Genomic DNA, 16,167 nt, shown 5'->3' with positions numbered 1-16,167 from the left:
GATGGGGGCACCGCAGAGCGATTCTCTGATTCTGCTCCAGTATGAAGTTACACAACTCCTGCTGTTGATGATCTCACAGTTTGTGGCACTTCTTCTCTCGGACGCGAGGTATCCTTCACTCAGCCGTCCTGTTATCACACAGGTGCACAGGCGATGGACGGAGGTTATAATGAGTGGATTCAAAGAGCAGCTGGGGAATCTGAGACCCCTGTTGTTCAAACACCAGACCCTCTGTCCGCCTCTCTCTGCTCAGACACACAGTCAAGAATTTACCAGCCCCTTCATCTGCAGGATGTTACTGCACTCGTCTGCAACACTTGTGAAAGTTTCAGCACGCACACAAAGAGTGTGGACACAATATTAGTACCAACATGTTTACAAGGTGTAGAAAATGTGAATTCATGTGGTAATATAATGAAAAAGTCGTTTTTTAAATCTATAAAATGTTAGAAAACCTTAGAAAATCACTGGTATTCAGGTGATGGATTCAAATTGTTTTATCTGACCACTCCGACACCTCACATAGACATTAATAAACATTAAATGTATGTACACATTCACAAAACAAAAACAAACAACCTCTACTCTGTTTCTTCCTCTCAACCTGCTGCAATGCCAACCCACTTATTGCAACACAGTGACTCTTAGAAGGCTTGAGGGATGTTGCTAAAGCTTTGACATTTTATTTGTTTAAAATGATATCCAGTACAAAATGTATACAGTAATACCCTTAAGTTTGTCAGTTCCCCTGAATAAAATATTTTAATCTGTTCAGCTCATGCCGGATAACAGTATCTATAAGATACACTAGATTGCTCATACAATTGTTGATGACAAAGATATAGCAATAGTACCTTTGTAACAATAAAAACTATCAGCAATATTTTGGTGGACACACTTTCAATACAATAAAATTACATACATTGCTCTGTAAAAGTTGCATTGCAATCTGCCCATATTTTACAAGATTTTCAAATTCATGTATATTTTCATTAACTAAAAAGACAAAAAGTTGTGATACAAGTCTTTATACATTTATAAAAATGATCTGGTGGCAAACTGCAGTGTTGCAGTGAGTGAATCTCAGCAGGCTGTCGTCTCTGAAGCTGCTGTAACAGATGTACAATGCACTTAGATTTGTTCTTTGTGTTTTTTTCTTCTTTTTCATTAAAACAAGGCAACTTCTCAAACTTCAAAATAAATAATAAACCCTCTGCAATGATATTGTACCTGTCAATATATCCAGTTCATATACATATATTTAAATATATATATAGTATATATACTGTTTGTATATATTCATAAATGTGTACAAAATGTGTTTAAAAAATCTGCCCATACATGTGCTACAGAACAAAAGGGTTAGCTAAGATGCTCCAGTTCTGTGCGACACAGCATTTTGGTGAGAACAAAAAAAAAAAAAACTCAAAACAAAACAAGACAGTCTGCATGCACTGGTTTCCATGGAAACCCAGGTGTGATTCTTCCAGTTGATTAGGTGCACCTTCTCTGCTCCTTGGCTTCGACTAAAAATCAAATCAGCGTGGTGGCCGCCTCGTGATCATTCAAACTCTCTTTCACTCATTTTGAACCAATCACAGCATCTGCTTCATTGACTGACGGGACTCCTTGACGCTGCCGCCCGGGTTGGGAGGGTCGTCTTGTGGAAACGTCACCTTGTCCGGTGTGTAGTCGTTTCTCTTCAGATCTGACACACGAGAGGAAAAGGATAAAAAGGTCAGTTATGTGGGGCTCACGGGGTTGAGCAGGTGGCCCATATACTCCCCCTCTCTGTCTCCCCATTCCCTGTCTCTCCCTGACTGTCCTGTCAATTAAAAAGGCATAAAAAGCCCCCCCTAAAAACTCAAAAAAAGTCAGTTATGTTAGACTAGACGCTTATAAAACTACAAATGAAGTGAACTTTGACTAATGCTTATGTAGTTTTTGAATACAAACCTTTTGTATATAATTTTTTCTGGCTTCTTAGGCTTCTTTTAAAATAGAGAGGCAGAGACAGAAATTTAGGCTAGAGAAGGAGGGGGTGTGACATGCGGCCAAGGGGCTGCGAATCTGATTCAAACCCGGGCAGCTGCAGTTGCGACTGAGCCCATGTGGTGCGCTAAGCGCTCTACAGGGTGAGCCTCAGAGCGCCACTTTTCAGAACGGACTTTATTTTAACAGGAATGTCGTCTCTTAACAGAATCTCTCACCAGGAAGTTTGAGTTTCCGACAGCAGGAGTTGCAGTGGTGTTTTGCACGGAAGTTCCTGATGGCGTCATCTCCCAGGTTGGCCGGTCCGAATATCATATCATAAGATCTGTAGAGTCACACAGAGTCATTAGTGTTGAAACAGCTGCAGCTAACGACTCAACATGGAGTCACAAAATGAAATAACGAAGTAATTATGGGAGCTCACCCCTTCTCCCCACTCTTTATGACCGAAGGATCTGTCAGAATCTCCCCAACACCTGCAGAAGACGACAAACACTGTCAAGTGTCACTGTCAAAGACATCATACAGAAAACACATGGAGGTGCACAGACAGGAGTGAGGGCTCCGGTGCTTTTACCCTGCAGGTCGAGCACCAGCAGCTCCCCGCGGGTGTACTCGTAGGTCCAGTGGCTGAAGGCCAGCATGGTCTCCTCAAGGAGGTTGGTGGGGACGATCTCGTCACCGTTGTTGTTGTTGAACTTCCTGAACTCCCCGGTGATGCACTCTTCAATAGCAAACCATTGTCCGGCAGAGTGACAGTAGAGCAGAAACACCTCCAGGAACCTGAACGCACACACAACTCATATTTCAGTTCAATAACCTACAAGAATGGACATTTATTAAAAACACACACACGCCTAATACAGATCCACCTGCTGTGCAGGATAAACACAGAGGCGGATGCGGTCTTGCCAAACCATAATGATAAGCAGACTGTGGCTTGAGCACGCAGGGAAATTAAAAACTAGATTATGAGAGAGAGATATGGAAACAAAGCCCGACTGTGCTGCTGCACCTGCGGCAGGTGCAGGTGCGGGTGCTCACCTCGGTGAATAAGGAATCGTCTTGGGCCTGACTTGGTTGAAGGCAAACGTCAGCTTCTGAGCAGCTCGTTGTTGTTGAATTTCCTTAAGTGACACAGGAAATTAAAAGGTTAAAAATAGATGATGCGTTATATGTCACTGTAGCTTCTCTGTAATGCAAAGTGACGGCTGTAAACAAGAAACACTGGACTTATCATAAAAGTAAATAAAGACAGTTTGAAAATAGCTCCATAAACAGCCAATCCAGTATTTTTGTGGCCCGAATGTTTTCTAGTTTTACATTTTTATGACAGCTGTTGAGGTGGAGGTGGCTGCTGTGATGTGTCTCTATGGCAACAACCAAGCTCTGGAGGTGACAACTGCGTGTGATCTGTTCAAATAGTCAGCCTTTGACTAGCAGTGTGTTGTGTTTTCTGAAGCTGCAACCACAGCAACACATCCTTCAAACCAAGGGCGTCGCAGCTTTCGCAGAATGACCAAAATAAACAGCTTCGTAGAATGTAAACTTGCTCTCCACGTCTCTTTCCTCAATTATATTTACACACATACAAATGTAAAAAGTCTGACTTATAAATTCAGTACACTACAGTGCATGTATGGTGCTGAAACTGAGCTTGTATCATGACCTCTTGGAAGTCTCATTTTGAGTTTAAATAAATATGTTGTATGTATTACTCCAACTCTATTTTAAGATCCTGACATTATGTGGAATTTAAAGAGGAACTATGCAAGATTTTTATCTTAATCAAACAGCTTCAGAGAACTTATGATGGTTAAATAAATGACTTGGAGGCTCTCTGCCTTCCACCTAGCGCCTCTTGGCCGAAAACCAACCTTGCAAGCCAGGCTCTCGTCTTGGCGGCACCGCGACAAAAATGTCTGTCTTGTTTTAAGATAAGACGACACAAATATGCACTTCGTAATGCCTATATAATATAACACGTTATCCATCGGCCCATGTATTTCTCTCTCGCCGGCATCATTGAAAACAAATGCAGATGGCCAGGAGGAGGGTTAGTAAAACAGCGGAAAAGCGACCGGATTTGCATAGTTCCCCTTTAAAAAGTGAGATCAGTAAAAAAAAAAAAAAAAAAAAACCAAATCAAATTAAATTAGATGTACTCAGCATTACTCAAATAAAATCTCAGATACTGAAAATACCACCTACAACGAAACAGTGGAAGAGATGAGCCTGTGTGTGTTCCCTACCCTGAGACAAAGGTGCAGCACCGTGCCCTCCTTGTAGATACTCTGCCAGGTCTGGACCACCTCGGGCAGGAAGGACTTGACTATATACAGGTGTCCTGGTTTCAGGATGTCGTACTCTGACCAAGTGCAGAGCACCTTGAGGGCCCGTCTGAGCCCCCCGCCCATCTCCTCCTTGCTGAGGAACTCTATTTTGGCACAGAGGCCCCGCTGAGCCCAGGAAGACATGCTGTTGTTGATGGTGTTGGGAGAGCTCTCCTCCAGACGGTACACGGTCACCGGCTCTCCTGAAGGAACACACGGTCACACAGTCGTTAATTAAATGAAGCATTGTTGGCTCTAGATCAGAGCTGGATCTTAAACAAGGCAGACAAGCAGGCAGAGAGGTTAATAACAGATCACTGATGTACTGTCCATTGACCTTAACACTTCCTCCTTCTCATTTCCTCACACATTTACATTAAAAATCATCAGTGGAGCGCGACACGCCAGGACACAGGAGCTATCACACATTTATTTAAGAAGAAACCCCTCCTCAGCAAATGTCCCCCCAAAAAACAATTATGCAGTTCTGTAAAAACTCTGTTAAGATCCCTTTTCAACCTATTTGACTGTTTTATAATTATTGTCCTATAAAAATGAAAACCAGCTGACCACCTTCTATAGAACTATAAATCTATATTTAGAAAGCAGAAGTAAAAACCATACATGTAGTGACTGAAGCTTGTTGAGGCTATCTAGATAATTTATCCTCTTTTTCCATGTTTCATAATCACCATTTTGATGGATCTCAATTTTTTTAAACCACAAATATACTGATAACTCAATAATTTGAGTTAAATGATAATTTAACTTATGTATAAATTAATATACAGCTTAATGGAGTTGTAAAATATGATATCATATTAATAACTGCCGTGGCTTCCCATATTTAAAACATATTGTATGATGCATTGGTTCCCTAGTTATCACCTCCAGACAGAGGCAGCATTAATCACCTGATCAACATGGCCATATTTGACTACCACTGGTAGTTCCTCTTAAAACAGGACATATGCCCGTATTAGGAAGTAAAGAAATATACAAAACAAAACAAAACAAAAAAGCAACAGAGCACCTACAGTACACTTTGCTCATCGCTACCGTAAGTACACGTTAAGAAAACAGCTGCAGGAGTGAGGGGGTGGAAACCACATCTCTTATCTGGCTCCATACTTCCTCATTGTCAACTTCCTGCTGCCACTTCTCAGTAAATGTTTCCATGTGAGCTGAGTCGTGTAGAGAGACACACACCGTGGTCCAGACTCACCTCTAGGGGGCACAGGAGTGAAAGGGATGCTCTGGGACAGCCTCATCAGGTTGTTGCGCTCAACAGCTGCAATGATGCACACACAGAAATAAATACAAACATGAGCTGAGGAGAGTCAGAGTAAAACTACACTGCTCTCATTCATTTCTACCTCTTTTTGTAGAAATGCTACAGCTACATGATTTTAATTTGACAAAATTCATACAATCATTACTTTTAGCAACTGAATTACCACATGAAACCACAATAACCTAATGTCCAGGGTGAAATACGGTACTACATGTGTACAAACAAGTGTCCCACCTGAGTACTGGTAGCTTTCCATGGGCTTGAAAGGTGAGCCAATGGCTGCAGAAAAAAAACGAGGACACTGTTAATGTTTTTTATAAAGCATATTTGTGAGACACTTCACTGCTTAGAGAAGGAGGCAGGGAATGACGGCAGAGAGAGGCAGAGGTGGTGTGTGAGTTGAAACAAAGGTCCCAGGTCAGATTCAAACCATAGATGTTGCTTGTAACATTAAAGCAGTTTGCTCCATTTTACCAATAAACTATGTATTCATGTCATTTAATGGACAAGCAAGTAGTAAATAGTCACGAGACGATAACGTGGGCTCATTAATTTAGCAAAAATCCCCTGAGCTGTTCCAGCGTTCACCAGTAGATGTCACTGTGCTACTTCACAACTGCAGACACAGAAAGAGGCCTCAGGTTCACACTTCAAACAATTATTTTATCTCACAGAGGTAGTTTCTGTTCATAGAGCAACCTTTTCTTACATTATATAATCTTAATGAATTCTTACATGGATTTTAAAAAAAATAAAAAATAAATGATAAACCCAGTGTGAAAAAGACACCATTGTTAAAAATGCAGTTATTATACTTTTAGGCCTGTCTGTTAGTATAATCTGTTTTCTGCCATGAAACTAGGGCTGGGTGCAATTTATGATTATTTTAATCTGGTTCTGAAATAGTTTTTGCAATTAGTCAGTTGCTTTTTAAAGCCTAAAGTGCCCTCTTTTTTTAATCCAGATGACAGCACAAAAGCAAAATAGTTTACAATGATATAAAAGGGAAAACAGAAAATCTTTACAGGGGAAAAGCTACAGCAAGTAAAATATTTGACGTACCGGTATTTGAATGAAAAATGACTGAAACAGAAACGGATGGAAATAACTGGATTATTAAAAGAGATGCAGATTTTTTTTTCCTGCTGATCAGCTGATGAATTCACAAACTATTTCAACTTTAACGAGTAGAGAAGTTATTCATGTGGCTGATGGTTGACTTGGTTAGGGTTAGGGTTACTTAGGGTCACTTACAGTCCTTTCTTGCTCCCAAGTGGGTGTGACGTGGTGCATAAAGAGAAACTGCAGCTATGAGCAAAGGAGAAAAAAAGAGGAGTGAAGCTTTTATCCACAAACTATATGAAGTACAAGACAAAAGCAAAATTAAGCAAAAGGGGGGGAAAAAAATGTAACTGAGGCACGGGGGCAAGCTGGATTTATTCATAATTTTGATGAGGCCTGTTCAACGACTATAAGGAATCCAAAGAACGGGAAAAGGTCGCTGGACCAGCTGATCCAGACAGACGGATCAGACCCAACAGAGTCATACATATAGATACAGATAGAAACAACAGTGAAACTACGTATCTTACCACTTAGTGTATCTTCGCCCGGGGCTCGCCTGACAGAGAGCAACACAGTCAGAGATAAGACATTAGTTTAACAAAGGATTACAGGTATACCTGTAACTATCTAAACCACAGAAACATGTAGGAGCCTGTACAGCAGGGCTTTTCTTTTCTGTTACCATTTCAAAGACAGCAGCCGTGTTGGGCAAATTACTCTGGAATAGTAATTTAATTACTGATTACTCCTCTCAAAAGTTATCATATTACAGTTCTGATTACCTTGTTTCAAAAGCATTTAGTTACATTACTAGTTACTCCATTCACAAAAAAAAAACCTTTGACAGCGACAGCCAGTCTCTCTCTGGTCTGCCGTATGTAGTTTAAGTGTCGTAAAGCATCGTAAAATGTCGTATGTACAGTTTAAAGGAGCACCAAGCGTTTCTTTTGGCAAAGATATTGCATAATATTCCTTCACTTTTTCTTTGCTCTTTACTTTAATGTTGGGTTTTATGAAAACTTAAAGAAATAAAACTCGCACAGACCATTTTTATTTTTCGTATTTTTTATGATAATGATATTATCATTTTTTATCACTATATATATTGGTAAATGGGCCGCGGGCCACCAATTGAACAGCCCTGCTGTACAGTGTATTTATATCACTGTGTGTTGGGTTAAACATGTACGATAAAACAAGCACCAGACCTCAGCTTAAACTGGACATGGTGGGGTTTTATCTTCCCTTTTAAAGTAAAGAGGAAGTGATTTTGAGGTCTGCATATATTTATGTGTGTGTGTGTGTGTGTGTGTGTGTGTGTCTCCACTTCCTGTTGGCCAGTAGGATGACACTTACAGGCTGCTGGCTTGCGCTGATTTGACCTGAACTCTTTCCTGCTGGAAAAAAGAGAAGTTGTTAAAAAATGACAGAGACTAGAACTGATTGAACCGAGCAGAGTTAAACTTTGTTGTTTCTTGTAACTTTAAACACACACAAAGACGCATTTCTTACCAGCGCTCCAGCCCTGGGGTCCTCGTGGATGAGGATGTCCTCTGCTGACACTCTGCTCCTGTCCCTCTTTGTTAGAGCTACAGAAACACAGCAAACAAACAATATCCATTAAGTGTCAGCTGCAGTTCACTAAAATAAACAAAATATTCTTTAATGAAGTCTCTGTGTTGAATTTATTTGTGATCTTACTAGAGTCAGGATGGAGAAAAGCTGGGTTTCTGTCAAACTCTGTGAAGCCAGCGTAGGAGTTGACAGCTCTGATGTGACCGTGACCTTCAGACTGGGCCTGTGTCCATGACAACAGGGACACAGAGATATGACAGGGTAAATTACATTTCTGAAACGCTGATGCATTTCATTAACCCATTCAGGCCACATCATGAAGCACAACTACAGTCGATATAAGAACATAACAAATTCATGACTCAGGGTTTGATGGAGCCACCTCCACATTTAACCAGTGAGGAAACTTAACGTGGCATCTAGTTTTGGTTGATAAGCTTTCATAAATTGTGATGAGAAGAGACAAACAACTCCTTTTGACAAACTGAAACAATAGCAACCACTGGCTGACAGGATGGCATCACACCTCAACAACGAAGGAAGTGTTCAAGTTTTTAGCATTACAAAAAAAATCTACTTTCAGGACAGATGTTTGATCATCAGTGTTCACATAGAGGTAAATATAGCAGCACAACACTGTGAACAAATACACCTCAACAGAAGAAGTATTTTGGATGTATTTTATAATTTTACCATTTAAAAATCACAAGAGTCCATGCTGCTGTCTCTTCTGAAAAAACCCCACCTATACAGTGTTCATGAACCAAACAAAAGCAGGAGGAAACATGTCAACACACCTGTGATCTGATCTGTGTAGCCGGGCTCTGCTGCCTGCTGGAGGTGGACGTCTCTTTGGGTGTGGAGTGCTGGAGCTCCAAACTGTCTTTATGTCCTAAAACCAAGGAAAAACATTGTCAACCCACATGAGGACAACTCCAGCAGCTCAGTCAATATGTCTCATTATCAAAATAAAACACCCCTAAATAAATAATCTTTTATTTTTCCCCAAGTATCTCATGTTAGTCAAACGACTTACTGACAATAAACCATCAAAACAATTGTTAAAAACGTTCCGCTACTTCAATTGTTGACTATTCCCGGCGTTTCAATAAAACAACACAAGGAAATTGCACTTTGTGATCAGGTGGCATCACAAACACCACCATGGTGAATCAATCACAGTTTAAACATCTGATTTTGATGAAAAAACTCCTTCCCAGACCTCCACCTGCCGACACATCCCTCATCAATCAGAGCAGTGAATCACTCATGCTTCAGTCACGTCACACATGAAACCTCAGAAAGACCCAGGAACAGAAAATAAGCAAGTTGGACAAAAAGGCTCCAGACACAAGAGAGAGCAAAGAAAAAAAAAAGCACCAGCTACAGATCGACTGATGGGATCCTGATCTGGGAGACGGACAGGCCCCGAGCACCCGGCGGACGCAGCCCTCGACATCACAGACTGAAAATCAAACCTCTCGTTGCGTTTGGCTCTCTCGACATGTTCCTCTGGACAAGGGCGACTCCTGACGCACTTTGACCTTCGCAGCAGGAAGCCGGTGGTCCCGGCTCGCTCCGTTCCCTGCTCCTTCGTCTGCGGGGTTTCCTGGGAGCCACCGCAGGGGCGCGAGCCGAACTTGGCCGGACGCTATTCCCGTGGGCGTGAGCCGGTGGAGGTTCGGCGTCCGGAGCCGGTGAGACTTCAGCGTCTGCGCTCTGTCTACACGGAGAGGCCGGTCTGCCCTCGTCGTCGCAGAAGGCCTCGTTCACGTACCCCCAACTCACCGTCCTCCTCTCCCCCTCCTCTATCCCTCCCCCCCGTGTGTTCTCTGGCTTCGCAGCGCAAGCAGGCAAGCAGGCAGGCCGAGCGGAGACGACAACAACAGTAGGATACACACACGCACAGTTTTCATCCTCCTCCGTCACTCTCTCATCAACACCAGATTCACCCTCATTCTCACACTTACCCACGAACGCACCAAACTCTACGGCGGTGCTGTCCGGCTGCTGGAAGAGCCCAGCTAGAGCGAGCTCCGGGTGGCTGGAGCCGCTGGGCTGGGAGGGGGTGCTGCTGATGTGGAACCGAGCCCCGGGGCAGGGGACGTTGGGCAGGCTGGATGGGGAGTCGGACAGGCCCGGGTCTTGTGGACGGGTCAGCTTGCTCTGCGTGAGAGAGTGGCCTCGGAGACGCAGCTCCGGAGGAGAAACGGCCACAGCACTTTGGACAAAGGCACTGGAGCTGGCGCTGCGTGAGGAGCCGGCCTCCGCTTCGAGGTGCCCGAGCCCAAACAACTCCCTCCTCTCTGGACTTAATGCCGGGTTCAGGCCGGGGTCCAGCCCCAGTCCTGCGCCGGGGCCGGGGCCGACAGCCCCTACCCCCGCACCGGCTCCAAAAAGAGAATCCGCTATGTCGACTTCTGCCCGGGGGAAGGAGGAGCCGAAGTAGGGTCCCACACTGCGTTTGCCTATCACGGACGATTTGGAGTGGGGGCCAGTGTCTGTTGCCACGGAGGCGATGTTCGGGGCCACGTTCTTTGACAGGCTGAGCTCCCGGGTGATCTGATTGTGCACCTTGCTGGCCTCGGACGCCCTCTGGGCAGTGAGGGTCTTCAGAGTGTCCACAGTCAGCGCCGAGAGGTCCTGCAGGTGGCCAATTTGGGAGTCCAGCGTGTGCAAGGAACGTTTTATGAAGTTGACTTTGTTTCCAACCTCCTTCAGCTGCAAACACATGGTCTCGACTCTGGGAATGGTAAACGACAGCAGAAGTTAGCACAGCCTTCACAGCTCAGCCCTTATTAACATATTTAAGTTAAAGGGGAACTATGTCTATGTGAACTAAGTCCGCTCACTTTTCTACTGTTTTGGTCACGCTGCTCTCAGCGATGTGCATTTGTTTACGACCACAATTACTCCGGAGCTTTTTAATTAAGGTAAAAAAAAATGAAGCATAGCCACGGGAGAAATCCTGCTTAGTTCCCCTTTAAATGAACATGTGTTTAACAAAGCGTTTAACATTGCATCTATGGAGGGCAATTATACATCCCCACCTTTCTGAGGTAAGACGTATGCGCTCCTCACTCCCCGAGTGAAACTGATCATCCTTTTCATGAAAGTACATTTCCACACACTGTTCCTCAAAATCATGAAGCTTCTTTTGGTCCTCCTCTGTGAGAAACAGCTCTAAAAAAGGAAGCAGATCGAAAGGAGGTTAAAATACAGCACGTCGCATCAAAGTGGTCGGTGACGGTGGCGGCAGCGTGGACATACTTGGTCCGTAGGTATTCTCCTTCTTCCTCTTTCGACACATACTGAAGAGGGAGTAGATATGGCACAGGAGGATGAAGGGAGGTGGCAGGACAGGCTTGTCATGGTAGGCCATTATGAAGTGGTAGCGCTGGTACTTCCACACCAGGTTAGAAATGGACTTCACTTGTATATACACATTGCTGGAAAAACAACGGTGCAGAAGAAGGCAGTCAGGATTGAAAAAAAACACACAAGGCAATGCTGCGCCACAGTGAGGCTGACGAGCACCCACGGTTGAAGTGCTGGCCACTTACTTGAAGAAGGCGATGAGGAGGTTGACCATGAGTATATACTGTACAAAGAGGTAGACTGCTTGTAGGAGAGGAGTCAGCCACACTGCTGACGTACACAGGTTCTTTACTTCACTGTTATTGGCGCACACTGTGATGAAGAGAAGACGCAAGAAGAAATGAGCTGCTGAGCACATCGTGATTCGTTTACAGGAATACTTCATGTGTTCATTCAAATCTGAAGCCTGCAGAACCTTCAGCATTCGCTTCTTTCCACAAGCTCGCGCTGCCTGACTAACATTTGACTAGTTGCTGCTACTGTAGCACAAAGTCATCATTAGTGACAAAATTTCATTGGTGTGTGACAACGTCAGGGTGCCAACGTCAGGTAACGGAGCACAGTCAGGTGCTTTGTTCCACCTGAGCTTCAAATGCCCTCGACTAGAACTGTTGGTTTTCTCCGCCCCCCCCCCCGATCCTTCACAGCCGAGTCGAGGCAGCTGAAACTGTAGGTGAAACAAACTGCCCTGCCCTCCCCAAACAGACCCGCGTTGGCTGCTTCTGCTTAGGAGCCATGTTGTGTGAAAGAGGCTGTGAGGGAAGGGGGGGGGGGGTACAGCGATTAGGCCATCGTGGGTTTGATTTCCAGTGCTGGTTTTGAGTGCCAATCAGCTATCATGCCGTGGTGAGAAGCTTTGAATAAAACTCTTCTTACCCTTGTAATCTGCCCTACCATCCTCATCGTCCTTACCATCGATTTCATAGGCATACACTTCCCCGTACATCATCCAGTACGGCTGGAAGACCACGTCTTTGGCCAGCGTCCAGCTGGGCTCCTCGTTCGGGTAGAGAATGGCTTTCCTGGGTACGCCATAGCTCAGCAGGACTATAGCCATAATCACCACAATGTAAAACATGTTGGCCACCTGCAAGAGACGCCACAAAGACTTAATTAACCAAATGAGCAAAGATGTAGCAGAAACCTACTTTAGTGCACATCCGTCAACTCTGGGGATCCCAAGTTTGCTCTAATTAATTACAGTTGCTTAAAAAAAGATCATTCTTTTTTATTTTTTTTTTATTTTTTTACATAACAGGAAAAAGAGTTAAACAAGAAAAAACAGGATTAAGTTATTCTTCTGTTACATGATTTGGTCTGGTGTGGCCCGTTTCAAAACAACCATTATAATCCCTTTTTGAAATCCCCAGAGCAGACAGTAATGTTGGAGGGTTGGTGACTACTTTATAGCTATAACAGAAACTGGGTTGAGTTCTAATGAAATCTAGTTTCATTTAAAAGTGGAGGAGATCGATATTTTGGGATATACTTGTATTCACATTCTTCCTGAGAACTTGAGCCTGTTCACTTAGCTTAGCATTAAGACTGAAAACAGAGGAAACAGCCTGGTTCTGTCCCAAAGGTTGAAGGAATCCACCTAGCAGTCTCACCAAGTTCAGCTTTTAGACTTCAGGGAGTCACGAGACAGAATCCCAAAATAAAACGTCTACTTTTTGTGTTTCTGCTTGAGTGTGGATTAAACAAGCATGAAATGACATGTTAATATAGTGATATAAATAAAACGAGCAAAAAAGGATACTGTAAATGGTGAGGTGCAGTTAGGCAGATTATTTTGACCATCAGACAGAGTCAGCTGTATTTCCCAATGTTTTCATTTTAGTTTAGCTAAGCTGAAAATAAAAAAAACTAAAACCTAAGGTATTTATATTTAATAAAATAGGTTAAACGTATTATGCTCAGGATAATATGGCATTTCACAATACCTGGTTAGAGCATGTAGATGATTAATGCTGTTTGAATGTGGAAGTTAAAAACGATGAAATAAAAATGATGAATATTAATAAAAATAATTTACACTTGCAAAAAAATATAACAGGTTAACATGACAAGCTACAAAGAAATGGAGGCAAACAACATGTGCCGGTATGTGTCATAGAGTCAGAACAACGACAACAAAAACTAAAAAAAAAAAAAAACCAAAAGGAACTCACCATTTTAGCAATCATCATGACATACGGCCCCGCTTGCTGATTCACGGCCAGGATATCAAGGAGTCGCACATACCAGAAGATGATATTCAGACAGTAAATTGTCCGGCCGGGGACGAAGGCATCGCCTCCACCCAGCCTCAGGCCAAAGCCGATAAAGAAGATCACAATGGCAAGAAAGTCGGACACGTTAAAATAGTCGCTGAACCACACTTTTATCTTTTGGCTTATTTTGCCAGCTTCAGACATGAACATCTGGGGAAGAAAAGAAAAGATGGTGAAATTCACAGTCATTTGTAGTACAGGACTTCAGCGAGAAATCGGTATCAGAAGCTTCCTCCAGCATCTCACTGTGATAAGATAAAGTAAAATCATCACTTTTTAAATGAATGACCCAAGCATTTCTGTTCCATATACCTCACGAATCTTTTCAATGGCAGAGGTGAAGATGTAGAGGATGACCACCCACTCCTGAGGAGAAGGCAGCAGGGGCATTTTCACCAGGACCACATACGAATAGACCATCAGGAAGCCCAGGTAGAAGAGCTGAGAGCAGGAGACACACAGGATGACTTTAAAAGGGAACACTTAGTAGTAATTTGCCCAAGAATAGGAATGTTTTCATTTTTCCAACTGGGCGATTTACTGTAGATTTGGTGTGTAGAAGGTATGTTGGACACATGTGTTGACAAAGAGCCTCTACATTCAGTCAGTTCAAGAGAGGGTCTTCCTCCCCCTGAAATATTTTAAGCCGAGGTCGGTCGAGGCCCTCTGAGGGGGCTGAGCCTCATCATGGCACTTTTCGTTTGGGAGCAAAATATTCTGACGTTTTCACTGCGGCCTCTGAGCCCACAGAGCTCAACTGGTGGTCAGCTGTGTGGATAAGGACCGTGAGTGTGTGTGAGAGAGAGAAACTTCATCCTCCTTTGTCTCAAGTGAAATTCACGGTTCCCAACAAAGTTCCCTCTCAGAGGAGAGGAGTAGGGGGCTACGGGGGATTATATGAGACAAAAGGATGGGGAAATTTTAAACATTTATCAATAAAAAACATTGACTTTTTTTGTCAATGTGTAAATCCACCCTTTGTTATTTGTTTTTTCACCATATTTGCTCAAAACAACTTCTGCTATTATATGTTTAGTAGTTCATCTGTCCCCTGCAAAACACAGCTATCGTGGTACCCAACATGAAAAGCAGTCGTTCTCGTTACATAACTTGCCATTAAATGTTGTACAGATACTCCTTTTCCCCAGAGGATGAATCTTACGACTGGTTGACCTTTCCTCTACTTCCACCAGCCGGACAGTTTTCATGTTTCCTGTGAAATATCTCAATATCTACTAAATGGATTCTGCATTAATAGTTACTAAATTATCCTAATGACTGGTGGCACGATGAGGTTGAGGTTGTTGTTGTTGTTTTTTTTACTTCTGGTAGTGTTAACTGATGAGAGCTTGATTCAATTATTAGAACAGGATCTAACTGCTACATGGAGCAAATGGGAATTTATCCTGTATACACTCCTGTCTATATAAGAAAGACAAAAACAAACATGACTTTTAAGCAGTGGTACCAGGGGTCCCTATTGAAGTTTGTACAAAAACTAAACAAGATAAAGAACAAGATCAACCGCACCAAGACTGTGGGAAAGCTTGGAAATGAAAATGTCCATATGGGCAAGTTTATACAACTTGGATTAGGTCAACCATTAAAAACAATTGCTGGAGCTTGACATGCTAGGTGTGAACCATTGGAAAATCAGCCATTAACACTCGTGTTTGATGGGTCAGTCATTGCTGCAGTTCGACAGTGACATGGTGAAATCAGGATGGAAGCAGGTAGCAGAGATGTAGATAAGCTCGGGCTCAGGCTATAGCCCATAGAGCAGCGGCTGCAGTGATGTTATCAGCACCTCTCCGTCCTGAAAAACAGCCCTGTCAAGGGCAGCGAACACAAACCTGAGCAGCTCCCAGGTTCCTGAGAACCAGCCCCAGGCTTGTGTGTATAAATAAACATAGCCTATTCCAAGGCACTAGAAAGGAGACTGTAACCGACTGCACGGCTTTAGACTCAGTGGGGGAAATTCAGATTCTACCCACGAATGAGAACAAATATACAATCTCACAAGAAATCAAAAGGCGTCATCGCTGCTCTGCTGTGGATTGGTAAATATTGTGTGATCGTGTTCCCTGAGCTTTCCTGTAGTGGGATATCTGACCACACATTCAGTGCCAATACACTGTGAGTGAGAGACTGTGTTTCTATTCTTAGTATGGAGCCAGTTTATGTGGGTGTCTGATAAGGCAGCACCTTGTGCTCTCTCCTGTTTGTGGTGTTCACAGACAACCACAGCTAGATGAAG

The 16,167-nt window shown here is 43.2% G+C and overlaps 1 protein-coding gene across 6 annotated transcripts in view; it reads right to left on the bottom strand.

Moving 5' to 3' along the window:
- Nucleotides 1-487: 487 nt before the first annotated feature.
- The window catches only part of trpm7 (transient receptor potential cation channel, subfamily M, member 7), a 37,438-nt gene continuing 21,758 nt past the window's right edge, over nucleotides 488-16,167 (bottom strand). For 2 of the 6 annotated variants that reach the window (XM_083999252.1, XM_083999256.1), the window contains exons 20-40: nucleotides 14,223-14,351; nucleotides 13,809-14,060; nucleotides 12,550-12,724; nucleotides 11,823-11,949; nucleotides 11,530-11,708; nucleotides 11,310-11,442; nucleotides 10,230-11,002; nucleotides 9,057-9,151; nucleotides 8,386-8,482; nucleotides 8,197-8,273; nucleotides 8,041-8,081; nucleotides 7,212-7,240; nucleotides 6,874-6,927; nucleotides 5,854-5,898; nucleotides 5,551-5,616; nucleotides 4,245-4,528; nucleotides 3,037-3,119; nucleotides 2,570-2,775; nucleotides 2,417-2,468; nucleotides 2,211-2,317; nucleotides 488-1,708 (exon numbers count right to left, since the gene is read on the bottom strand). In XM_083999252.1, the coding sequence (XP_083855378.1) occupies nucleotides 1,596-1,708; nucleotides 2,211-2,317; nucleotides 2,417-2,468; nucleotides 2,570-2,775; nucleotides 3,037-3,119; nucleotides 4,245-4,528; nucleotides 5,551-5,616; nucleotides 5,854-5,898; nucleotides 6,874-6,927; nucleotides 7,212-7,240; nucleotides 8,041-8,081; nucleotides 8,197-8,273; nucleotides 8,386-8,482; nucleotides 9,057-9,151; nucleotides 10,230-11,002; nucleotides 11,310-11,442; nucleotides 11,530-11,708; nucleotides 11,823-11,949; nucleotides 12,550-12,724; nucleotides 13,809-14,060; nucleotides 14,223-14,351 (3,117 nt within the window). In that variant the 3' untranslated portion in view covers nucleotides 488-1,595. Of the gene's footprint in view, nucleotides 1,709-2,210; nucleotides 2,318-2,416; nucleotides 2,469-2,569; nucleotides 2,776-3,036; nucleotides 3,120-4,244; nucleotides 4,529-5,550; nucleotides 5,617-5,853; nucleotides 5,899-6,681; nucleotides 6,703-6,873; nucleotides 6,928-7,211; nucleotides 7,241-8,040; nucleotides 8,082-8,196; nucleotides 8,274-8,385; nucleotides 8,483-9,056; nucleotides 9,152-10,229; nucleotides 11,003-11,309; nucleotides 11,443-11,529; nucleotides 11,709-11,822; nucleotides 11,950-12,549; nucleotides 12,725-13,808; nucleotides 14,061-14,222; nucleotides 14,352-16,167 lie in introns of all 6 variants that reach the window. The other 4 variants (XM_083999253.1, XM_083999255.1, XM_083999250.1 and 1 more) reach the window with 3 other exon arrangements.

Source organism: Trachurus trachurus, assembly GCF_905171665.1.
Source record: "Trachurus trachurus genome assembly, chromosome: 3".
NCBI classification, from domain to species: domain Eukaryota; kingdom Metazoa; phylum Chordata; class Actinopteri; order Carangiformes; family Carangidae; genus Trachurus; species Trachurus trachurus.
This window is presented reverse-complemented; position numbering and strand designations above follow the sequence as displayed.